This window comes from Brachionichthys hirsutus, unplaced genomic scaffold, assembly GCF_040956055.1.
Source record: "Brachionichthys hirsutus isolate HB-005 unplaced genomic scaffold, CSIRO-AGI_Bhir_v1 contig_976, whole genome shotgun sequence".
Lineage (NCBI taxonomy): Eukaryota > Metazoa > Chordata > Actinopteri > Lophiiformes > Brachionichthyidae > Brachionichthys > Brachionichthys hirsutus.
The window spans coordinates 913192-937481 of NW_027180316.1; the positions used below are offsets into that span (position 1 = coordinate 913192).

The following is a 24290-nucleotide window of genomic DNA, read 5'->3' on the forward strand; positions in this document are numbered from 1 at the left end:
AGTAATGATGATGACTGCGTTTGGCCTTGGAGGGATGGATGTGTGACGATACGGTGTGACTCCTTCCAGATTTTGAACAATGCGTGAGGCTGTGAAGGAGGGAATGGATGCTGCAAGTCACCTTCAGACGCCTACACAGGCGAAAACATTTTAAAATATCTATTCGCATGCAAATCTGCTCTGGGGCGGAAGAGAACATGCGTGCAGTATACGTATATGTGAATAAGCATACATGCATGCTTACACACTTGTAAAAATGTACACACACGCCGCACACACACACACACACACACACACACACACAGATAATTAATGGTGGTGAATTCCTTTCAGCTGCAGGAGAGTAAATTGCTTTTTCACCCTCCACAGATTTCAACCCGCTCATTATGTCGATGATGCCAGAGCCGATCATAGATGCACAAACTGTCTGCTAAAACACCCCCCACCCCCTCTGCCACAGTTTCAGACGCACTTTCTGTCGTGCACACGTCTTCAGCTCATAAACAAGCTTGAATGGCTCTGACAAACATGAAGGTGTGATGGCGCTCGGCTGGCGCTTGCGACGGTACCGCCGTTTTGCATGTGAGCAGCAAAATATGTCTTCATCAGCGTTGTGTGTGTTTTGTGTCCATGCTGGCGCATGTTTATGGGAATTTATGTAATTGCAATCCACTTGGGTGAATAGGTCAAACGGGTTAAGCCACTATAGGCCTCATCTGGATCACTTTACTGCCTTCTGCTATCATTTCCCCTTACTTTTTAACTCTTTCAGCTATGTCAGTTTTTTCTTTTCTCATTCAACTTCTACTGCACTTAATTGCCTACTGCCATCACAATGACCTCCACCAAGGAACCTTTTTTCTTTTTTTTAGTTTAGTTTAAGGTCACATTTGATGAATCTTCCTCTAGTTCCTGTGGACACACTGCTGTGGGGGTGTTTTGCACTCAGCGCTGTCTGATTACTGATTAAACATTGTTCAATCTAATAATGTTTCAAGAAATTAGATAATAAAAAAATACATGACATCTATAGCACTTTAATCTGACCATCATTTAGCCAAAACCTGAAAGAAAGCCATTTCAGCTGAGCATCACATTCAAACTTTCAACCTCTCTTACTTTAACATCACTAGAAAGTAGCAGATTTATTCCTGTCCTCCCACCCGGTCTCTTCTAAAGCAATACACAACGTACCGTTAGTCACTCGTCCTTGTTCCAGCCACCGTCAGAGAAGATGACTGCTGCTTGGCTTCTGTGTGGTCTCAAATAAAGCAGGCGACGTCCGCCTCTTATTTGAATTCTCTTACCGAGGTTACGGTTAATTTCTTAAATGACTTCAAGGATGAGTTGTTTGTTAAAATTGTGGATTCATACATTTTAGAACATCCTATATATATCTGCTGTCACCACCTATCTACACCCTTATTTTATGAATGTACATATGATGTGTTTTCACGTCAAAGTGGAACCTCGCTTTCTTTCTATGACTAGAAGTTATTTATATGCTTGTGCAGAGCTGGCGGACTTGTTAATGCTATCAACGGTGAGACTGACAGGGTGCAAAGAGTCCCCCAGCAGGTTGCTTCAATCTTAATGTCTTTTTCACAGTTTGAGCGTAGTAGAAAAACCTTCAGCATCAAATCTGGAATAATAATTAACATCAATAGAAACAATGTAAATAATTAAGCAATTGAGCTGTTGAGTCCATACCCTGAAGAACTCCTTAGTCGAGCCGGAGTCTAAAGTCCCGTAGGCGATCTCTGTTTGCTTGGCCAAGTCCTCTGCACTCTCTATGGGTGACACCATCCTCTCCACAGTAAGGAAAGCAGCCAGGTTGGCTGTGTAAGAAGAAATGATGATGAGGGTGAAGAACCACCACACCCCTCCGACAATACGTCCAGACAGAGACCTGGAGAGAAGACAGATGGAGGTGAGGTATAGGGGCAGTAACGGGGAAGAGGGGAGGAACAAGGCAAGAGATTTGAGAAATGTAGGAGATATTGCATGATTATGGCGATAAAGGAAAAATATTGCAGATGAGAAGGCGCAAAGGATGATAAAGGAATAGATTAACGTGAAGGTTAAAGAGATAAAAAAAAAGAACATTAAACCAAGACAGAGGGACCGGAGAAGGAAATATACTCAAGTTTAGCTCCTGAGAGATATGCAAAACAATGAGCACTGTGTGCAAGACTGTGAAAATGACAGTACTTAAAGTGATGATCTTTGAGCCATCCAACCAAATCAACACTACAACAAGAAACTGATTGTAATCTGGATTCTCCACCATCTTTCTGTGGCTCCATGTTTGCGCTCTTCACCTGCGATTTGTGCATCAGAGCGAATTCAGTTCATTTCGTTTGTTGGATTTGTTCCCACTGAGTTAAGGACAAAGAGCGCAAGCAGTAGTGAGCACACGAGAGGAAGGGCAAAACATGATTAAGGAAGGTAGCAAAATGGCAATTTGACTTTTAAGCCTTTAAATGCTGTAGTCAATAAAAGACATTGAAATTTGGATGAGTGCAAGAGGCAGTAAAAATATCCACATTTTAGGAAGTGTAAAGAAGACGCATAAATGTATCCAATCTATAGATGATGCCACCAATCTCTGCAGGTGCCTGCATGTACGCATATCTCAACATCACATATGTGAGGAACTTTAAGCTTTGAAATGCCGAAGTAAAAATCGTGGCTTTCCAGTTCAGGTTGTGCAGAGTTCAACACGTCCTGACCGGTGTCTGGTCTTTACTCGCTGCAGGACAGTTCTATATAAAAAAATAGGAAAATTAAATTAAAGCCAGGAGAATAAAGTCTTATCTAACCCATGACTAAAACGTGGAATAGTGCCTTTGTTGTAAATGTGAATACCTCCAAGTTATTTGTGTTCCCGAGTGAATTATTTGTCATTTTGAATAATATCATAATGACTTTGTAAAATTGTGCTTTTGTCCGGGGGTAGTATCCATTTAAATTCCAGTTGTGCTCTACTTATTTATATTCATGGTTTAAAGTTGCTGACCTCGCTGCTACTCATCGGACCAATATTCCACTTTACTGGACAAGGTATTGCACCATTCGTTTAAATGCAAAACTATCAGATGCTGTTGCTGCTGCTGTAATTGAGAACTTTGATTATTCTCTAGATTTGTTCATCTTTTTTATCTTGATATTCTTCCATTCATTTCATTTTTCTAACGACTTATCTAAATGTCTTTTTCATTTTTTAATCTTTTTTTTTTGACAGCTTTGGAAGTAGAAACCAGTTCACACATTCCAGCAATTGAAAAGCCGAGTTAGCAAACCCATTTATTCATCCAACAATATTATCATTCAGTTAGAGTTGTGTTTCTGGTGCCCCTGGGAAATATAAGTCCAATGGGCGCTCTCCTTCCGGCTCTGTTTTTGGTCTCTAACGGCCCCTGAGGGAAATACCTGGCTGAGTAATGCTCCGATATTATTTACTGGTGAGTGTCGTGTGTCATTATTTCCTGAGCTGGTGGAGTAGTGCACGGCAGGTCTTTACCATGATCCTTCTCACCGACAACAGCTGCCTGCCGGTGGGGTTAGCAGGAAGCAGAAAGCCCAAATAGAACAGGGTGCCAATTATCCGTGTGTTTGTGACACCCGGCTTTGCATGCAATCTAAACTTTCCAAGCAACTTCCCGTTCTGCTGCTAAGCCAGCTAACACACAAATGCACAAACACACACAAATGGATAAACAACATGAGTCCTTGTTGCATTGATCTGTTTGTCTGACTTAATGAACCTGCTGCATCTTATGATAGATTCTCCAGATGAAGCGTTGTTAGGTTTTGTTTTGTACTTATTAGGACGGACTGGAAGCTGTTTTTCGATTCGACCATCTTCCAGGATTAAAAACATTTCTGGGCAAAAGAAATGTGCACTTCCCATGAACCGCAGGGGTCAAGGTAGAAAGATGCACATGTAAAGCATTTAATAGCGTTTATGTTTAAGTGATTGATAGGGTGACGCTTTACTCTAACCACCTCTTATTCAGCTTCTATTAGCAGTATACACATTTAATAATCCTTTTATGAGACCTCATATTCAGTTTGGGAAGGTATCGGTTATTTCTTAGTGTATTTTTAAACACCAGTAAATGTGCTTGTGGGCACCCGCGAGCAGTTGCAGGTTTCCACAGATAATAGTAAAACACATAATAAAATGTGAAAAATGCACTCATCAGAGACATTTCCATTGTTAGGTAATAGTACATATTAATAAAACAACTTCTTTCTTTTATCATATGCTGCCTCTCGGGGGGTGAAGTAAAGCTTTTCTGGTATTGCTAATAACCAAACTGTATGTCTTCTGCTGTGGGAAGGAACTCTGTAGCGGCAAAGCACATAGAATTTTACCAACTGCCAACTGTTCAGCTGTGAAAATTAACTTAGTGGCCCTAAGTCTGATTTGGCAGCATGAACATTTTGGACTGACTGCAGTAACAAAAGTAATTTTTTTTTTTAATGTTCAGTAACGCAGACCCGTTAAACAGATTAACTCCATGTGTCGGAAATCCGCTACTTTGCTTTGTTAGAGTTAGAGTTGGGTCTAATCAAGATTGTTAAGTGTGTGTGAAATCAGTTTGTTGAATTGTGTATCAAGCTGATTAGACTTCTCTTTTCCTGCATTAGCTTCATTACCCTGCACCAGTACGCTACATTTGTCAACCCCAAACTGCTCTTCTAGGTTCCTTTCTCTTGTATGTATGTTATGTGCCTGCAAAAAATGCACTTTTTAAATCTAATCTATTCAAGTTAGGGACTGTATGAAACACCTGCCGCATGCTCGGAAAATGAATTCAGAGTGGCTTAGCTTCAGGTAAAGGTTACAGAGAAACCTGAGGCAAACACAATAAATCACAGTGGAAAAGAATTCTGGTGGAGGCCACCCTGAATGTGGCTGACGTCATCTTGAATTATGAGAAAGCGTTAAACGGTTCTGGACCTCAGGGTGTGCAAAAACTATCATCCAATGAAAGAGAAAAATAGATTGGTTGTGGAAAACATGATTAATAACACGTGTGTTGCCCTTACGTTATTGAAGTGTGTGTGTGTGTGTGTTTGTGTATTACATTTGATGTGGAAGTTTACCTATAGGAGGGAGCGGCATGCTGTGGGAATACCTCTTGTGTGAGTCTGTGCACGCATGCATAGCAGCCTGCATGTATTCATCTTGCATCATGCGTGCTCGTGTTTTGATGCCGTTCTGCTCCACTTGTGCGTGGGCGAGCTTTGGGAGTGATGTCAGCGTGATGGTGGAAAGTGTGTTTATGGCGGTGCGCCGTGCGTTAGTATGCAACAGGCGAATCATTCTATGGAGGGTCATGTATCATCTACGATAGGCAACAGATTGCCTCCGCAATCCTCTGTGTGAAAGATTAATGGCATGCTGTTCCTCTTTCACACACACGCACGCACACACACACACACACACACACACACACACACACACACACACGCAGGACTAAACCACAGTTTTTCATATGTATCCCAACAGAATAAAGTTTTGGCTGCATAAAACCTGACACGTATTTAAATGTCATTATTTTGCTTGATCCTGATCCATAAATATTCAGCTGTTCATGCAGTTCAAAATACACCGGATAAGTATGAATGCCAGATATACAAACATTAACAAGCTGATCCAGGGCAGGCAAATTCCCCCTGAGTACGCTTTGCACTCTCAGATTCGAAGTGTAAATAAGAAAATAAGCATTTTGGAAAATAACAAGCTTTGGCAGTCGGAATAATGTTTTTTTTTTGGCTGAGTTTTATAAGATAATTTTACTTTCATCTTTCAGTAATTGCCTGTTACTCACGAGGACAATGAAACAGTTCTTATTGGCTTTAATTGTTCCTCCTCTCTGGCTCCAAGACGCTTCAAGTAGGTATCGACCAAAGTTACCATCTGTTAATGGCAAAATTCCCTCTTTACGTTCCGACGGACCATATTTCTGTATGGAGCTGGAGTGGAGGGATAATAACAAAAAAAAACCACCACCACCACCACCTGTGACTGGAGTTCATGGTGAATATGCCTATTTTGCTGCTGCAATTGCAACCACCCTAAATAATCCGAGCTCCAAACACTTTCTGACAAACTTATTATCCCATATAAGCCATCATCTCTCCATCAGTCATCTGAAATCCGGATTGAAAGTCATCAAGATGTTACAGACATGAGAAGAAATGATTAATGGGGAAATCATGCATGCATGCATGTTGGTTCACAATAAAAGAGAGACAAATGTGACAGAGAAAAAGGCTTATCTCCTTCTGGTCTCGTATTTCTTTTATCTTCTCACACAGGGACTGGAGGTGCGAAATAAACTTGATCGACCGCCTGATTGAAACAGGCTGAAAGTAGATGGAGGCGGAATGAAGGGCGTGCAGACAAACAGTCACACGTGGAGGGAAGACAGATTAATAGATTGAAGATTAGATGCAGTAGGCAGATAATGAAAGCCATAATTAAATAAAACAATAAGAGGGATCATGGAGTGAAGCCGGGGAGACGTGAGACGCGTGGCAGAATATTTCACACGATTTATAGAAAGTATTACTGTTGAAATGTATAAACACAGTCAGTCAGGGCGGCTGACTTTTGATTGGTGACCTTGAGACCAGGCATTAATTATCAGCAAGGCTCAGCGCTCCACTGCAGTTAGTTAGTCGAACCATTAGATGGATCAGTTGCCGTCATCAACTATTCAGCACACCCACGGCCGTTTACGCAGTAATTACATGACACTCAATAACAGACACACACACACACACACACACACACACACACACTGAGACAGATATGCACCAGTGACCCCCCCCCCCCCAACAGAGCTGTAATTTCAGATGTTTATTGACAGGGAGAGCTTTAGTCCCTTAGAGAGTTTATCCCTCCCTCTCTGTCACTCCTTCTTTCCTCCACTGCTTTTTCTTGGTTCACACCCTGTCGTTTTTCTGCCATTTATTAAATTATCCCTTTTAAAAATCAGTTCTGGCACGAAACCATGGCTCTATTACCGCCCTTTCGGGCGGTGACCAGGCGCTACCAACTCCAAAGGCATGTGTTTGAACGATGCAAATATCTCAAGGTCAACCTGAAAATGAGAGTAAATGAAAGCGTCCATGTTGCGCTGCCAGCTTTTACCTTCTGCTTCATCGGACTGCAGGTGAAAGATCTCACAAGTTGAGCAGACGTGTTCGTTTTATCATGCAAATGTTTTAAGATTTTGAGTGATGTAAATTAACACAGGTGATAATTCAACTATGAAGAAGTAAGAACAAGCACTAAGTGAGAGATAAAGAGATAAAGGCTGAGGGGAACAAAAGGAAACCAGGCAGACAGGCAGGCAGTTAGATAGATGAGACAGAAAGTGGCAGAGCTGAATGGGAGTGTGTGTTGCACTGTCTCCTAGACTGCAGAGATGACTGCAGCAGGAAGAGAGATACCCACGCTGAATACCAATTGACCTGCCATTGCAGCTCAGTACACAATATACAACAGTGTCAAATACACACACACACACACACACCTACACACACAGGTACATAATGCACAAAATCAAAAAATCAGTTAGAAAGAAGGGGGCTCATAAAGGCTGTGAGATGACACATAAAACATAGATATTAAGTTATATCCTTCCATAAAGTGAGAAAATAAATGGCAGTTGTAGACAGCAGATATAAGCTTGGTATAAGACAATATCTTTGTTTGGTACAGTGTGTCTCCTTAAGTGTCCCTTAGGAAAGCACTGAGCCTCAAAGCCACACCAGACATTCTGAATTGCACTCCAACTTAAAAAGAAAAGGTAATTTCGACCTTCTTGTGCTCAATCAGGCAATCTCCTTTGTCCTGATGCTCTTTTTCTCTTTCATTGTGGCCGAAGTTACCATTACAACTTAATCTGTCTGCAAAGGTCGATGAGGGAAGGGAAGATTTAAGGAACTGCCCTGAAGGGACATCAAATAAATGATTGTACGTGGTGAATTGCATGGCATGACTCCTTTTCTATAGGACATGAGCTTGTGTTTCTGCAGAGCGAGCTATCACGCCAAAAGCTCATTTATCACATGGTTTTATGGGTAAAAGCCTGGTCAACGGACTGATTTCCTTAATAATGGACAATGAAAGTAACCTTTTTTTGACTGATTTGTCCCGTCTGCTTATCATCAACCCTGAACTTCTTCCTGACTGAACATGCTGAATATTCAAGGAACGTCAAATCGCACCACTCCCTGCAGCATAGACGCTTTGTATGATAAGGAATTGTCTCGCTATAATCAGCAGCTTCAGGTTGGAGGCGAGGCTGATTTATGTGCAAGCAACATGATGATGATGATGATGCAGAGATGTGAACAGTAAGCTGTGAAGCAGGAACATTTGGGGACGAATGAAAGAACAAATGGAGCATGATTGATTAAATTTACAAGTGTGATGGGTTTGCGTTGCGGAGAATAGATTATCTGAGAGACCGAAGCCACTGAAAAAGATTGACAAGCTGTTCAGGTAGGAAGCTGCAGTCATGGCAGCAGATCTGGATGGATATTAATAATGAAAAGACTTATAGCGAAACAATAACAGGCAACTTTAGAGTTCTCATAAACAAGGCAGCACTAACTTGTGCTGCATCGCTTTAAATGCTCTGGTTCATGCTGGATTTATTAGGGCCGCTTTGGAAACTCGTGTTTTGTGTCAAATAAATTCAATGAAAAACTATATAATCTGACATTTAAGACCATGGAAATTCTGGACCGTGGAGGAATTGTGCCTCGTTGGAGGTGACAGGGTCGGGCGATTTCTATGACAAACGCCGGCTTCGTGTTAAGTATCAAATTATCGCTATGACAGCTGAAGCTTATGAACACAAATCTATAACAAGTCCTGCAGAGTGATGGAGAGGTCTGCATGCGTGTGTCGTTTTATTGTAAAAGTACACACTAGGTGATGTTTTTCTGCTTGTGTGTAAGTGTGTGTTTGTGTGCGTGCAGCTGGTGTGAGTGTTTTCTTTCACTTTGGTGTCTCAGAGTTAGAATTGGCCTGTCAGTCATAAACAAAGAGTGGAGGAGTAGGAGACGGCAGGTGCCAGAGAGCAGAGGAGAAGGAAGAGCGTGAAGGAAAAGCGTGAAAGAGATGGATGAAAGAGCGAGTGAAAAGTAAGACAGAAACCAAGTTTGGGCAGCTCGTGTAAAACTTTTGTTCTCCCACCCGACAGTAAAATGCTAATGGGAAAAGCAAAAGAGACACTTGAGAGATTCAGAGGCGAAGCAAAGACTAAAGGTGAAAGATTATGTGCATGTTAATTGTATCTTGTTTTACAGCCTGGTCATGAATTTATATAAATATTGAAACACAGAGAAGGGACTTTTGGGGTTAGAGAAATAAATGGAACGTTTACTACTCTGAACATCTACGATTTAAACTTTATTTCCAGGAAAGAAAAAACGCTATCCAGGCATTCAATTGTACTAGATCTTAAGCAAATCTGCATATATATGAAAGCATTTAAGTTCAAGATATATATAAGAAGCTGCAATCGACGCTAAGGCCACCGTTAAGGTGTCTTCTTAAGCCCTCCCATTCATTTGTGAGTGCTGCCTGCTTTTTGACTTGCCTCTCAAAAACAGTGATGGTTGAAATAATTTATCCAGTCAATGGGACGCCAATCGTCACATCATCAGCAGCTAAGTTACGTTATGGCAACTATAATGATAGCAGCCATTTATTCAGCGTTCAGGTCACTCACTCCTGGAGGGGTAGGGGTAGCCTCAGGCACAATATTTTAGTACCTACACTGACTTGCCACCAGTGACCAGACACAGATGATCAAATGTCATGCCTGTATTGAAACTAACAAACATTTAGAACTTTTTATTGGCGGCACTGAGACCCAGCGGCCATGTTTGCTCCCCGTGTACGATGACATGAGAAGCCTTTGTTCACATTCTTCCCAGCAGTTTCTTATTCCTCTCTCAAGCAACCACACATTGTTCAACCACTCACACCTCTCCCCTGCTCCGGCTCATCGTCTGTCACTCCTAGTCTTCTCCCCGGCTCCCTAAAGGTCTTCAGGATGACGGCCTTGAATATTTCACTAAACTGCATTCTTAGGTCATCAATTATATAATGCCATATTCCTATGAATATTCTAAAAATACAGGCGAACCCGGCTTCCTCGGTGGTCCATGAAACATTCGCACACAGCCACGCGGACATGATGGCACCGCTATGGAGGGGTGTTTTCTTCCTCACCTTTATTTTGTTTGTGTGCATGTTTGTGAGAATTTCTAGCAAATCTTAAGCATTTGTAACACGCTGTTTTTGGAGAAGTCATGTGGTTCAGGCACCGCTTGAGAAAGTGCTCACACTACAGGCAGTAGATAGACACAAAAGCGCATGAACACACCCAGAACTCATCACCCTGAAGCAAGCATGCACCAAAAAGCATCCTTTCTCACACACAGAGGCCGTTTCCCCTCCCTCACCGCGGCGAGATGTCGCAGCCCTGTTGCATGAAGGCTCCCAAAGAGAACCACAGGGAGTTGAAGATGCCAAACTCGTTGGGCGGTTGGTCAGTGGGGCCCAGCTCCGTTGTCCCTTCCTCCGGTTCCTCTGCATGCCACTCGTACGGGCTGAAGCGACTCACCTGAAATGGAAGATTAGTGCAACAGATCAGGCTTAAAGCTGATTATTGCACACACAATTAAGGAGGGTGAATATCTTGTGATGTGGAGCACGGGAAGGTTTTCTAGAATATGGAGATTTTCTGGCGACAGTTGTCTTTGAAACTCCCTTGTCTTAAATACGCTGACTCAGAACGTGATTTCTGCACCTTTGGGTGTTTTAATCAAAACACTGAAAGCGCAAGATGTAAACTGACGATGCAGTGAAGTAACGCGGGACGATAGGAGCTATGGTCATTACAACAACAAAACAAAACATCATTACAGATAAGAATCTATCATGGAAGAGTCGGGCTGACTCATTGGCAAATGTTTCATTTGGGTTACATTTATTCAAATTTTCTGACTTCTTTCCTCACTCTCATTTCCTGACCATTTAATAGAAGATGCAGTCACAGCTGTAAAAAGGACAATGAATAACAACATCAAGGAATCATTGGATGTAGTGCAAGTACACAACTTAGCATTTCCAGCACATATTTTGTCTTAAAAGATGCAGTAATTTGGGGAAAACTGCATTAATAATGCGATAATCTGTGGAAGGTTTTTAATAGATTTAAATATAACATGGTTTTTAATAGATTTAAATATAACAGGTTCTCCTTGCCTAAACGCGAAACAACTTAAATAAACTGTTAGAACACTGCAATCCTGCTCAAGTACTGATTAGTTTGTAAAAGTCACTCACCAAAAACAGCACAACACTGACTCCGATATAAGCGAACACGATGCACATCCAGATCTCGTAAGCCAGCGGATCCAGGAAAGAGAAAACACCTGGTTTCGACTTCTGGGGCTTCTTGATCATGATGGAGATTCCCAGAGACATGAAGGGCTTCGAGAAGTCGATCACCTCCTCTCGCACCAGGGTGATGGTCAGAGGGGCCACCGCAATTTCTGCTTTCTGAGGAGAAAGCCATGCAGGTTGTTAAGTTTAATTCAGATATACGGTGATGGAATTAACATGGAGCAACTTCATGAGAAACAGTGGAGACAAAGGTGAGCACGTCTACTAACTCCTTGGTCTGCAGAGAGTCAGACTTTTTTCTGCAGAGGCTGAAAACAAGGTTGGAGAAGTACGAGGCCGGTAAAGCACAAAGAACAGGATCACTGGCGTTTGAAGCAGGAGCAACATGAGGAAGAATAGAAGGAATAGCAGGAGGAATAAAATAAGCCTGGCATGGTGGAGAGAGAATGGTTGGAAGAGAAGAGGCAACACGCAGAATGATAGAGAATCAATTCATACATGAGAAGAATGTATGGAAAGTAAGTCTGCAAGGTCTCGCACACATTTACATGCATGAGAACACACACACACTATGTAAAAGAGTCAAAAAGATTCATTCAGCACACGGAGGGATTCTGAGCAGCGGCTTGTGTCGAAACTGCGTCTGGATTCTTAACTGGAAAAGTCTACAATAGCAGCATATCAAGTAACAAGTGTATTCCTCCTCTGGAATGACAGAGAATGTTAGAATATGTTAGAATGCAATGAGAACAAACTGCAAACGAATGAAATCAGGGGTGGAAAGGGCAGAGAAGCAAGAAAAAAAAAGAGATGGAACAACTAAAGACAAAAGTGAATGCAAACTAAACAGAATGTGAAGGACACACAAAGGGGAGGACAGCGAGCTGAACATTCCCGAATGTCCTCTCCCTGAGCCGTGGAGGAGTCAACAGAAAGGACTGCGAGTGGAACAAATCAAACCCGATTACCGGCGGTCAGTGCAGCAGTTCTGCTGTGTCACCTTCCACTATGGATCACGTAAGCTAATTAATTATCTTGCTGTTGTGAGACAACATCTCCACTTTCACTCTTCCACAAAGCGACGGGCGACAATGTCGTCTGTCTGCATGCTGATCAAATATGCATTGAAACAGCAGAGGGAAATCTCAGACGATGCATCAGCGGCGTAATTAGCTTCCTTGCTAAATTCTCGTGAGATGATGGCATTTGTTTAATGGCTTTAGGTGGGAGTCACAATGGCAGGAGCACATACACAAAATGCAATGCAATAGAGCTGTGGTATTTCATCTCCATGGCGATTACAAATGCAGATAATGCTGAAATTGCGCAGTCTCGAGGAAGCGTAATTCCCGGGAGGGCGCTCATTTGTTGCATTGTTGTACAAAGCGTTATGAATTGAATTCTTCATCACCGTTTGCTGCTTCGTTCATTTGTCCTTAGGATGTTATTTTGTTATTGACAGAAAGCTTTGACTCAAAGTTTCTCTAGCTCTACAACTCTTTCTCCTACAAATGATGTTTGTTGAATTAGTGACACCAAATGCATTTCAGATTGAGTTGAAAGCAAAAAAACAAACAAACAACAATAAAATCTATTTGGGCTAAATGTCCCGGAAATTTAAGACATTACCAGTGATTATATTACTGATATAATCTGCATCCCTAACATTTCTGCCAATTGGCACACATGTTAATTAGCATTTGTTCATTATGTTGATAGAAACGGTAACTGGTTGGCATTACATTTCCCTTGTAAATAGGTTTTGTGTTGCAAATTAGTTGTATGAGTGTAATTTCATGGAGAAAAAGCTAATCTGTTTAAACTTTATATTAGTTAAATGAAGGGAAATTTACCAAAAACGATTTCGGTAGTCAAATGATTTCTTTTCGGGAAATGAATCTTTTTGTGTTTACTATTGTAATGCCTCATTTCTTCTGTTTAATAAATAGTCAGTTTGAATTTACATATTGATGTGTTTGTCCTGAATCCTACCTGTGCGTGTGTGTGTGTGTGTGGGGGGGGGCTTCCACCACCATTAACATGCAATTTAGGTGAATTGGTTACTCTCTAAATTGTCCGTAGGTGTGAACAATTGTCTGTCTATGTGTGGCCCTGCAATAAACTGGCGGATTGTCCCCCCGCTTCTCGTAGACTGCTGGGATAGCCTCGCGACCCGTTAACGGACAAAGCATTTCAGAAGATGAATGAATGAATGAATTAATTAATTTGAAACTCACCCCATACACAAGCTCTCCAACCATGCCGTTCCATATCTTTGTCTCTGGATCTCGAGCTCCGTACTTGCCGTCCGGTACGATGGAGATCTTGTACTTAATGCCGATGTGTTTGGCAATCTCCGACGCCAAGTCCACGCAGTATCCCTCGAACTGGTCATTGCCCTCATAAAGTTCCCAGTTCTTTTTCAGCATCACATAAGGGCCCTCCTACAAAGCCGGCATAAGGGGAGAAAGACACAACTGTTTGGAGGAACATGACAGCAAGGATTTGAAAAAAATCAGCCAAGTGAAATTTTATAAAGAGCCGCCAGAAGTTTGGTTGTAAAAAGAACCTTAAAATGAAGACTGAAAATAAATGTTTTATCACAATATAAAGTCATATATAGGACAGTGAAGGTCACACAGCTCAATTTTTATTTTATTTTAAAGCCAAACAAATCACAGCAGTATATTACAACAGATTTACAAAGGCATGGCAGGAGGGCATTTAATATGTTTGTGTCTTTGAATTACTTGTTTTGCCGAAATCTACAGGCTGCCGCTGGGATTTACACATGAATCATTAGCTCGCCAACGTTAAGATGAGGAATATGAGAAGAAAGAAACACACAGAGAGGTAAAGGAGAGGAAGAGTGATGCTGCGTTAGTAGGATGGACGATGGAATGATTACTGAGCATGCAGTTAACAGCTGAAAGCAAGCAAGGATGGTGGTGATAATGGTGGGTATATTAGGAATGACACGCACACACACACACACACACTGAGTGACACCACATCCATCATTAGCGTGTGAGTTATGTGAGTCTGCCTGAAGCTGCTCACCCTGTAATCTAACACAAACCAAGCCAATTAAAATGTTATCAAACCCTTTTTAATCAAAGACTAATCTCATCTAATTAATCAAAGACAGTTTTGTAATATGCAGCACTATAAAAAGGTCCCTGGCAATTAAAACACAAACAAAATAAAACCAAATGATGGACTAGTTTGGATTCAATGCTTCTTCCAGGAAATTAAGTCATGCTGAAAACAATTTCCTTGAATAATACCAATACGACTGAAAGATAAGATTTACTCTTCTTACGTAGGGCTTATACATTTTGTTTTTAAATATCTACCGGTAGATGCAAAAACTACTTCATCGTTATGGTTATTTTATGCTTTCAAATTTCTTTTTTTTAAATGACGAAGCACCTAATAAACTGATTGGATTTAGCTTGATTTTGTTTTTCCAGAAATTAACATGCTATCATTGTCATTGTGAGCGTGTTAGCATGTTAGCATGAGCATCAACGGTGCCGGCTCACACGAGCTGCTGGACTGTTTCTCAGTTGAGAGCGATTCATCATCAGATTCCTCCAATCTCAATGTTAATATGCAATCCCAGAAGCTGTCAAACATTTTTTCGAGGATGTTGATTGTGTTGACTGATTTGTGAAGAAACAAATAGGAAGAATTATATTATTTTCACTCAAAAAAGGTTGAAAAACAATCAAAAACAAAACACTGCAATGCCACATTTCTTCGAACGCAATACAAAATCAGTCAGTGCAAAATTATTTCAATCAAATATATATTTAAACCAAAAACAAGAACAAAAATTAGACTTTGATAATTAGTTTCTGCCGAAAACCTTTATCATCATCATCATCATCATATGCAAACAAATTGTTTCACAATAAAACACTTATCTGAATGTGACATTATCTGTGAAATTAGCAGGGCATTCATTCCATTGACTCATCATAAAAAATTATGTCAATGAGCTGCAAAATTGGTTCAAGTAAATTTGTTCTGATGAGTCAACGCAGTCAAGAAGACTGATCTCTGTCGGGCTAGCATCAATGAAAGTGTGAGCTGACAAACCTGACAGGAGGCCGGAAAGCAGCAGAGACTTCAAGAAGTCGTTGCTCCCAGCGCCAGCTGTTCTAATTGTTTAACCAGTTTTATAAGATGTGTATTTAGTATATTCGTTTTTGTCTAGACTATGGTTTGCATAATGCAACAAGTTATACATGCATGTCTCTGATAATTACAGAGTAAAGCATATTAATGCAGTTGTTTTGCAGTTAGTTCTCACACAGACTTTGTTTTTATTAAATCTTATGGTTGTGGATAAGGGTAAAAAAAAATAATACATTAATTCAATTACACACTGTCTGTGGACCATTTGCAACATTGCAATTGATGGTAAATACTTTGATGAGATAATGTCAAATTCCAGGGGATTGGGGAGCACAAAGGTGTCTCATATCAGGATGATCATCTAATCAGTGACATTCCCTTAAAAAAACAAAAAAACAAAACCCTTATCATCTTTAAAGATCCGAAGTGGAACCATTCGTTAAAGGGTTAATACCAACACTGTAGTTGCCTCCATCACATGACCAACGGGCTCATCATGCTGGATGGTCAAGTGTTTGAAATTGGAAACAGGCAATTTCATTTTAGTCAACACATTGATTATGGAAGCAGCCACATACAAACAATCATGCCAGTGGGAGCTCCGCCAACACTGGCACTGTTTCACTGGGAAGCCTTCTTAAGGTTTGTTATCAGTTTGCTCCAGATATGTTTTTCTAGTAGTGCCAGTGGTGTGCATGAGTGACTCGATTTTATTGCATGCATTTACCGCTGGGTAGAAAGCGCCACACCCGGGTGTTGCATGTACCCATCAGGCCACAAAATAAATGGCGACAGGAGAAACAGGAGGTGAAAGAAGAGAATGATAAGGAGGTTGAAAGGAAAAGGCGTGGAAAAGTGAAGCAAATGCAGATGGAGAGAGGGCTGTGGGGCATGTTGGCTGCATGAAGCGACTGAAGGATGATGACGAGGCAGAATATAAACAGATTGCCGGAGGAAGAATAGAGGTGATATCCCAGCAATAAATGGGACGCGTGGAGGAGAGATAAAGGAGGACTATGACAGAGTGAAAGATGAAGAGAAAATGCAAGAGGATAGACAGGATGAAAATGCATGCATGGGTAAAAGAGCAGTAGCTGCTTTGTAGAAGCAGCGACTGGGGCTGACCGGGCATGAAACGCTTCACGCCAGCGCTAGAGGTGGACAGGACTTGCAACGTTGGCTATAGCCAATAAATACAGGCAGATGACAGGACAGTCACCTAAATGTCCAGACTTTCATTCAGGCTGTCATCACTTCAGCATTTAAAAAGCACGCGATGAACTGGGCAGCCCCTGGGATGTTTAATCAGCCAGCAAGACGTCCATTCAGATGCAGGGAGCATGCAGGGAGTCGGCTAGTCAGAGCCTGCATGTTAGCAAGTTGATTCATTTATTAATTAGTGCAATTACACTGCAAAATCATCTATCCAGTCACATGCTATGCCCGTGAGTATAAGCATGATTGTCTCAGAGTTATTCAGCCATAAAGAGTACAGTTCAGCAGTCAGTAAGCCGGTACCGAGTCAATTAGTCAACAGCGTGCCACACTCAGTCAGCTGTAAATAGTGACAGGTCATTCAGTCCAGGTTGGCCAGACATCTTGTGTCATCAACGGAGCGTCAAACTTTCATTTATAAAAACACTGTTAAAAGTTTTGCAAAGAACCTACAGTACATGAAATAAAAGGGCAGCATGCACACAATCAATTGTATGTGTTTGCATGTATGAACAGATTTCAAGTTGGTTGCTCGGTTACATGTGCACGTAAAGTGTAGAATGCCCTGCATGCATGTCTTCCGGATATCGATGATGCTTTTAACTTTAAGGTGTAGTTGTAATTAGTGTGCAGTTGGAAATAATTTCCTCTCAACTCAAGTGTTAGAAAATCAGCAGCAATGAAAATTAAAATACAGACAAGTTGATCATTTATAACGACATCATGTCTATGTGCAGCGCAGCATTCCTACCGTTGAGTATATTTCCATTCAGGTGTTGAGATTTCAGAGGAGATTAACATATTATACTGAATAAACATGACAGAGTAGATTTGCAGAGCGAGGGGGGTTCTAACATGCAGGACTGACATGCAAAACGGGCATCATCACATACTTTCCCTTGGGAAAAGTGGCAAACATGTGAAGCCGAGAATAAAACATCCTTTTTTTGGCATGGAAACAACCATATGATGACCAAATGTCAACTCTTGATAGGAATCTTTGCACAGCTCGTCACTTTTTTCATGTGAGACAGGAGTACAGTGAGCAAGACAGTCCATAATACGACATCTCCATTTCATCTGTTCAGACTGTCGGTGTTGTTATGTCCATTCAAGGTGAATTCCTTCTCAACAGCGAGGGAAAAAAAAGACATCACCTTTTAATGCAAAACAGACAGGAAGTTAAAAGACATGACAGAACAAAAGCAACAAACAGAGTCTTTGTAGAGAAGATCAGACACAGTGTCGGCCTGTCTGTCCTCTCTTTCCCAACGGGTTTAAGTGAAGCTGCGTTTCAGTCTGTTGCTCTGTCTGCAGACCCGCCATCAGTGTCGCAGCATAGGCTTCCTCATCATCAGAGGCTGCAAAGAGGAGGAGGCGGCTGAGCTAACGTTAGCCAAGGGCTGCTGAGGTCACCATCCACAGAGAAATGCGCAGGGGGGGGGGCATGGATGCAAGAGCGATGGGAATGTGGGTTGAAGAGGTGAGAAGAAAGGAATAAAGAAAAAAGAAAGACAGTAAAAGAATGGATGTGAGAAAAGTCAGATGGCAAGCCGACAGGAGAGGGAAAAAAATGGGAGGAAACAAACATCGAAAAGACGTAGTGATGGCACATTCTGTTTCGCACAGTGATCACTTTCAAAAGTCTCACAAACTGAATTTAGTTTGAAGCATAAGTCAAACAACGACACAAATAACAGCTGATTGTGATATATTATAAATTGACAGCTGTATTTGAACACCTTGCCCTTTAATTTATTGTGTTTGTATTAGCCTGACTTGGGTCTCCCTGACAACACCGCAGCACTCTGTACTGAGGCTCAGCACATTACCACACAAACATTGGAACACGGCGTCCTGCAGATTTCATTTTTCTCCACTCTTGCCTGCAGCATGTGTTTCCTTTTCCACCAGACCGGACTGGTTGCTACCACTTCTGGCCACCAGAAGCACTGTAGACTTATCAAATCAGCATCATGTTCATGTCTACGTGTATATAAGAGCACTACAGCCATGCGAGTACAACTATTTATACTCTGACCAGGCTTAGGACTCTAATGGTTCCAGCATCCGTGACTTGTTTTTTCAGTCAGCCAAATTTAGTCTCTGTGAGTCGCTTTCATTTTGCATGCCCAATTGAATTAGACTGATTGCATTTCCAGGAAGGGGACGGCCACCGTAAAAATGCTGCAGATGGGTGAAGTGAAATCAAATGTAAGCATAAGATATGCAAAAATCCTCTGATTAGTCTGACTTTATCTGTGTTTGTGGGAGAAAGAGGAAAAACTATTCTGGGCTGCAGACCAGTGTCTGTGTGAGAGCCATTAGACGAGAGTGGACGGCGATTCGAGGTCAGTTCTGTATTTGCCTACTAATGAGACATTAGAGTAATCTTCCAGCTGGACAAGCGTCACTCCCTCCTGGCCGTGGCCTGAGTGATCACTGTGAATCGTACAGCTCTACCAGCTCCATCCTGATCTTTGTTCGACCTGACGAAACTGCTGTACTCTGCTCTGTATGGGTAAACGCTAGAATTGAAGCAATTCCTACACCTAACTCCTAAACACTTATTGCACATACTGTATGCGCATCTGCTTTGCAGGGGCAATAAAGTGAAATGAAAAATTGTTGGTTAAATGATGAAAACTGAAATTATTGGCTCCATCTCGACATTAAGACTTTACAGTCGTTGTGCGTTGCAACCACTAGTCGATGTTCCGAATCCCAGTTTATCATTTATCATCTACTTTTGCTCGCCATAGTTCTTATTTAAGGAGAGTGTGAGCTTAAAAAAAGTAGGACCCATGTTTTTAGAGAAATCAGGTTGTTGGAAAGGAAAGCTTTACCCAAGTCTCAAACAACATCCCAATTAAGCAGTCTGAGGGTGCATTACCATGATGGTTGTCACAACCACTGTTCGGTTCTCCATCGCTGAGCTGTCATTGGACAGAGCATTTTCATTCTGGACCAGCACAAGTTTGTCTATGTCATTCCAGTAGCCGATCTAAGGGAGAAAAAAGTGTGCGTGTGTGTGAGAGAGAGAGGATGATGTGAGATGGCAAAAAGAATGAGCTCATTTCATCAGATTTCCCAATAGAACTATAGAAGATATCAAGAGGGATTGAATGTGAGCGTCGACCTTTCAATAAACAGACGTTGCTGTTGAAGGAACACTTTAGAAGCTGGAACATGGTGTTATTTCTCTGCTCTATGTGATGCAAGTACGATTTCTTTTCCCCACCAAGTGAAATTACTTTCAAGTGAGGCCTCGTGATTCTCCTTTTTCCTTTTATGAAGGATAAGGTTGAAAGTTTCCTTATTTACGTCTCCATAGAGTTTTATGTGCACTCAGGTCGTCTGAGAGCTGCTCTCCAATGAATACTTCGAAAAAGCTTTTACAACGCAAGCGGTTCAATTTAGATAATTGCTTTTATGTAAAGCTATGATATAAAATGGAGATCCTTTTCAACAATCAGTCACCAAGAGGGATAAAAATAATGAAAATGCAGCACTTACTATAAACTACAGTAGTTATCCCTGAAGAGTCAGAGTAAGGTTATGACTTTTCAGTGATGATTAAAATAAACTTTCCTGCTCAGGGGTCACATTTACAGCAATTACGATAAACAGTGAACCTCACTCGTCAACACCTCTGAAAATGCATCACAGATATTGGATGGAATAAGTCGGACCCAACTCCCTCCAGTGTATTGTTGTTCAGCTCAGTCCCTCAGGAGAGCCTACCTTGCGTGGTCCGTTGCTCTTCAGCTCGAACACATCCATTGTATAATTGATCCTCCGGCCGTAGTGATCAAACTGAACGTTCCCAGTCAGGCCTTGAATGCGCACCTGGATTTATAAAGATAGAACGTTTGATTTCTGATTTCTGATTTCAAGCAAGCGATGATATCTTTACCAGAATTGATTCGTTTTAATAAAAAGTGACTTTAAATCACATGTGTCCCATCAGTTCTTGCACTTCCTCTGTCTTTAGACAGACTATTAGGGATCCAGCTCAATAATAACAAGAGCTACAAAGAGAATTATTACTGGACACAAAGGATTCAAATGCAAAAAAGAGGTAGAATCAAAAATAGGTTGTGATTCTTTCAAATTCTCAAGGATATGATTTGCCAATTAGAATAAATCAGTTTTCCTAATGTCAAATAACCTTCAACATTTCAGAACATTTAATCATGATTGAATTAATGGTAAACTTGAGAAAAAATCCACCAATCAGAGTGCATCCCCCTTGGTTGTACAAAAGAGTGGAAAAGAGTAACATTGATTAAATTAGATGTTGATTCACTTTTTCAAACACCTTATTTTGCAATTCCCAATTCTGCCATGGAAAACACTAACAATAAGCCAATCAGAGGGAAAAAAAAGAAACCAAAAAAAACATGTATTTATTTATTGGAATTACTTCAAATTTGCAAGGTTGTTCTTTCAAATCGTTAAAAACAGTATAGTGCCGACCTGTTTGAGAGCACGCTCCATATCTATCCCTTGGTTCCAGGGAGCAGCTGGATTGGCAAGGCAGTCGCCGGCATTGCCACGGCGACTGATATCAATTTTTTGCCGGCGTAGAGTGCGGAAGGCCTCGGCCATCACAAGGACACCATCATACGTCAAAGATGAGGTATACTGAGAAATGGAAGACAAGCACAGAATGACATTTTAGCCCTGCGACACATTTCTGAGATATGTTTTTAGTCAGTCTAAACATGGTAGACATCACCGTAGATAGGACTGTGTTAGCTAACATCACCAGCATGCAAACATCGTGACCTGGGTCTTAATGCCTCGCACTGCTATGACTTTTATTTGACTTCCAGTGTGCAGCGGTGATCAAGCAACACTGTAAATGTAACATCAGTGGAAATGTATCGGGTTAGGGTCGGCTTATTTATAGTTTCTTAATGAAGTGACTAGGCTGTAAAAATGTCAGACATGACTTTGAACTATATTATAAATCCAATTTGTAAGGGGATTCCCTTTCATTGTGAAATATAAATTCCCATAAATGAGGTTTAATTGATTTAAATGATGTAGAATTCACTTATTAACTCCTCAGAAGACGTGTGAAACGTGACGGCAATTAAGAGACGATCAGACTTTGCTGTCGAATGAAACTCTTCAAGGTGGTGGTGGATCTTGATGCATATAGTTGGACACATTCATTAAAGGTAAGACACAGTGCAGCAAGGGACAGCGCCAACAAAGACACACAGACGGAGGCAGTCAAACACACAGCGGGCTGCTGTCACATCACGGAAGACAAGTGGCGAGAGGGAAGAAAGAAGTCGGCCGAGACGCCTCCGATTCTCTCTACGCCTCTTCCGGTAGATTTCTCTCTCTCCTACTGAAACCCCTTGATTTTTATTCCAATGCACTTGTTTTGTGAAGCGGCGCAGCCATATCGTCCTCCCTTCATCTCTGCCTTTTGAAACTAAAAAAGCCTCCGGATGTGTGAGTGACACTTGACCGTGGAATCTAAACCAAGGAGAAAACAACAACAAATGGATCCAACAAGCACCAGGAGTCGGGCAAAAAGGCCTTCTGGACCCGTTCAAGGTCAAGGTCATGGTAATTTATCTCTCCATGTACGATGTTTGGTTGTACAATTACACGGAAGTTTGTTGTGGAGCATATACACAGGAAATTAACTGTATAATAGGATAGGCTGGAAAAAAACAAGAAGAGCAATACACAGATATTTCTATATTTAGATATCCGTGCATAAATGCTCCATGCTGATTTGCATTCAGCTATATTTTGAGTGAGCATGGGCTAACGTCAGTTGGACGGAACGGAGGCATGCATCTAAACGTGATGTAATATTTTTCAATGAGTTTGTGTGCACACACCAGGAAAAAATAATAAATAAGTCAGTGAGCGGTTCTATATTTTGTTTCCATACATTTTTGATTAGCTGCCCAGCCTTAGGATAACATCAGACCCAGAACGATGCAGACTATATGTGACATAAATGATGGTGTTATCCAAATTGTAAATTTATACAGGCATACAGAGGATAAGTATCTGATGAAAACACTTTAGAAGCCATCATGAAGCTGTTGTTACTCACTACATCCAAACACAAAAGTTCATTGAGCGCGATTAGAGGCTTAAATAGCGCCCAAGGTTTGTGCCCAAAATGATTCTGTTATGTGTCAGGCATGTCAGCAGCAGCAGGATAATATGAATGTGGCTATTTATAAAGAGAAACACTGCATACAAGACTTGCTTTTTAATGATATTAAATAACCTCATCACCTCATGTTGTTCATATTCTGGTCAAGCAGCCAGGGGGAAGTGTGCGTGAAAAAAAAGAAGCCCAGACAAAGCGAAAAAGAGGCTGTAGCATTGAGTCCTATGACTGAATTATAATTTTAAATGAATATTACTTTCCCACCCCCCCGTTTTTTTTTTAGCTAATCTTAATGATTAATGGTTATAACCTCTAACCCAACATCTAGTCCGCAGTGTAAAATGGTTCATGTTTGTATTTTCAATGTTCATTTTCCTCGGTTCAACCTGGCCTGAGGCTGTGAGTTAGCCAAAGGCTAAATGAGCTCAGTTTCTACACAGCTCCAATTAGCCTACAGCAATTTGGAGGCATCAGTTGTCACTGGAGATGTCTGGCTTCGTGCTATTGTATTATGGCAAATCATTGAAATCCAGTTTACTTGTTTAAAGTAGGCACAACATTTATTATTCTTTGAATGCATCTCATCAAATTATGATCACAGACCTGCTCTTACATCAATATATCACATGCATCTCATAAGAGTTGGCTGATTTAGTTAACATCCACAAAAAGGATTCACATTCATCAGGTCATTCTGACAAAAGATAATTAGCCAATTAATACGGCCCTTGTATGAAAAACCAATACTGAATATTACCACTTGCAGCAATAAAAGGCTCATACCACATTATGCATGAGTCTGCGATTTCTGAGAGTGCATGGATCGGAGCCAAAGACCAAGGGACAAAAAGCTGCACTATGATGTATTTTTAATTGGTAGGTGGACATATTTCCAGTTAAAATATGCACAAATCAAATGCAATTGGCTGCAGATCAGTCCCTGGCCAATAGAGATGTGCTGAGGAAGGAGAGAACAGATTTGAAAGGGAAATTGGTAGAGGCTAAATAGAGGTGTAATAATGTCCCGGAGAAAGGGGCATGAGCGGTAACAGAAAACAGACGGTGAGGGTGCAGAGCGGAGAAGTGACAAAAGGTTAAAAAGGAAATGAGATGCATATGGAAGGAAAGCAAGTGGGCATTGGGATATAACTGGAGATAAGATAAGGGAACAGAATTTAAAAAGGAGAAGGAATATCATGCAAGACTGATGTGACCCTTCTGTCTTCAAAATTTGGATGCATCACATTAACTTTGTCACAAAATCACAATCATAGAGGAATTTATGAATCCAATTATAGCTGGATCAGCCAATGAAACGATCTGACA

General features: G+C 41.2%; 1 protein-coding gene across 1 annotated transcript in view; it reads right to left on the reverse strand.

The window, feature by feature from the left end:
* The window catches only part of LOC137912514 (glutamate receptor 4-like), a 71513-nt gene that overhangs the window by 11489 nt on the left and 35734 nt on the right, over window positions 1-24290 (reverse strand). The window contains exons 8-14 of the mRNA XM_068756665.1: window positions 21290-21457; window positions 20555-20659; window positions 19704-19814; window positions 13690-13896; window positions 11393-11608; window positions 10507-10667; window positions 1711-1909 (exon numbers count right to left, since the gene is read on the reverse strand). Of these exons, the coding sequence (XP_068612766.1) occupies window positions 1711-1909; window positions 10507-10667; window positions 11393-11608; window positions 13690-13896; window positions 19704-19814; window positions 20555-20659; window positions 21290-21457 (1167 nt within the window). The remainder of the gene's footprint in view (window positions 1-1710; window positions 1910-10506; window positions 10668-11392; window positions 11609-13689; window positions 13897-19703; window positions 19815-20554; window positions 20660-21289; window positions 21458-24290) is intronic.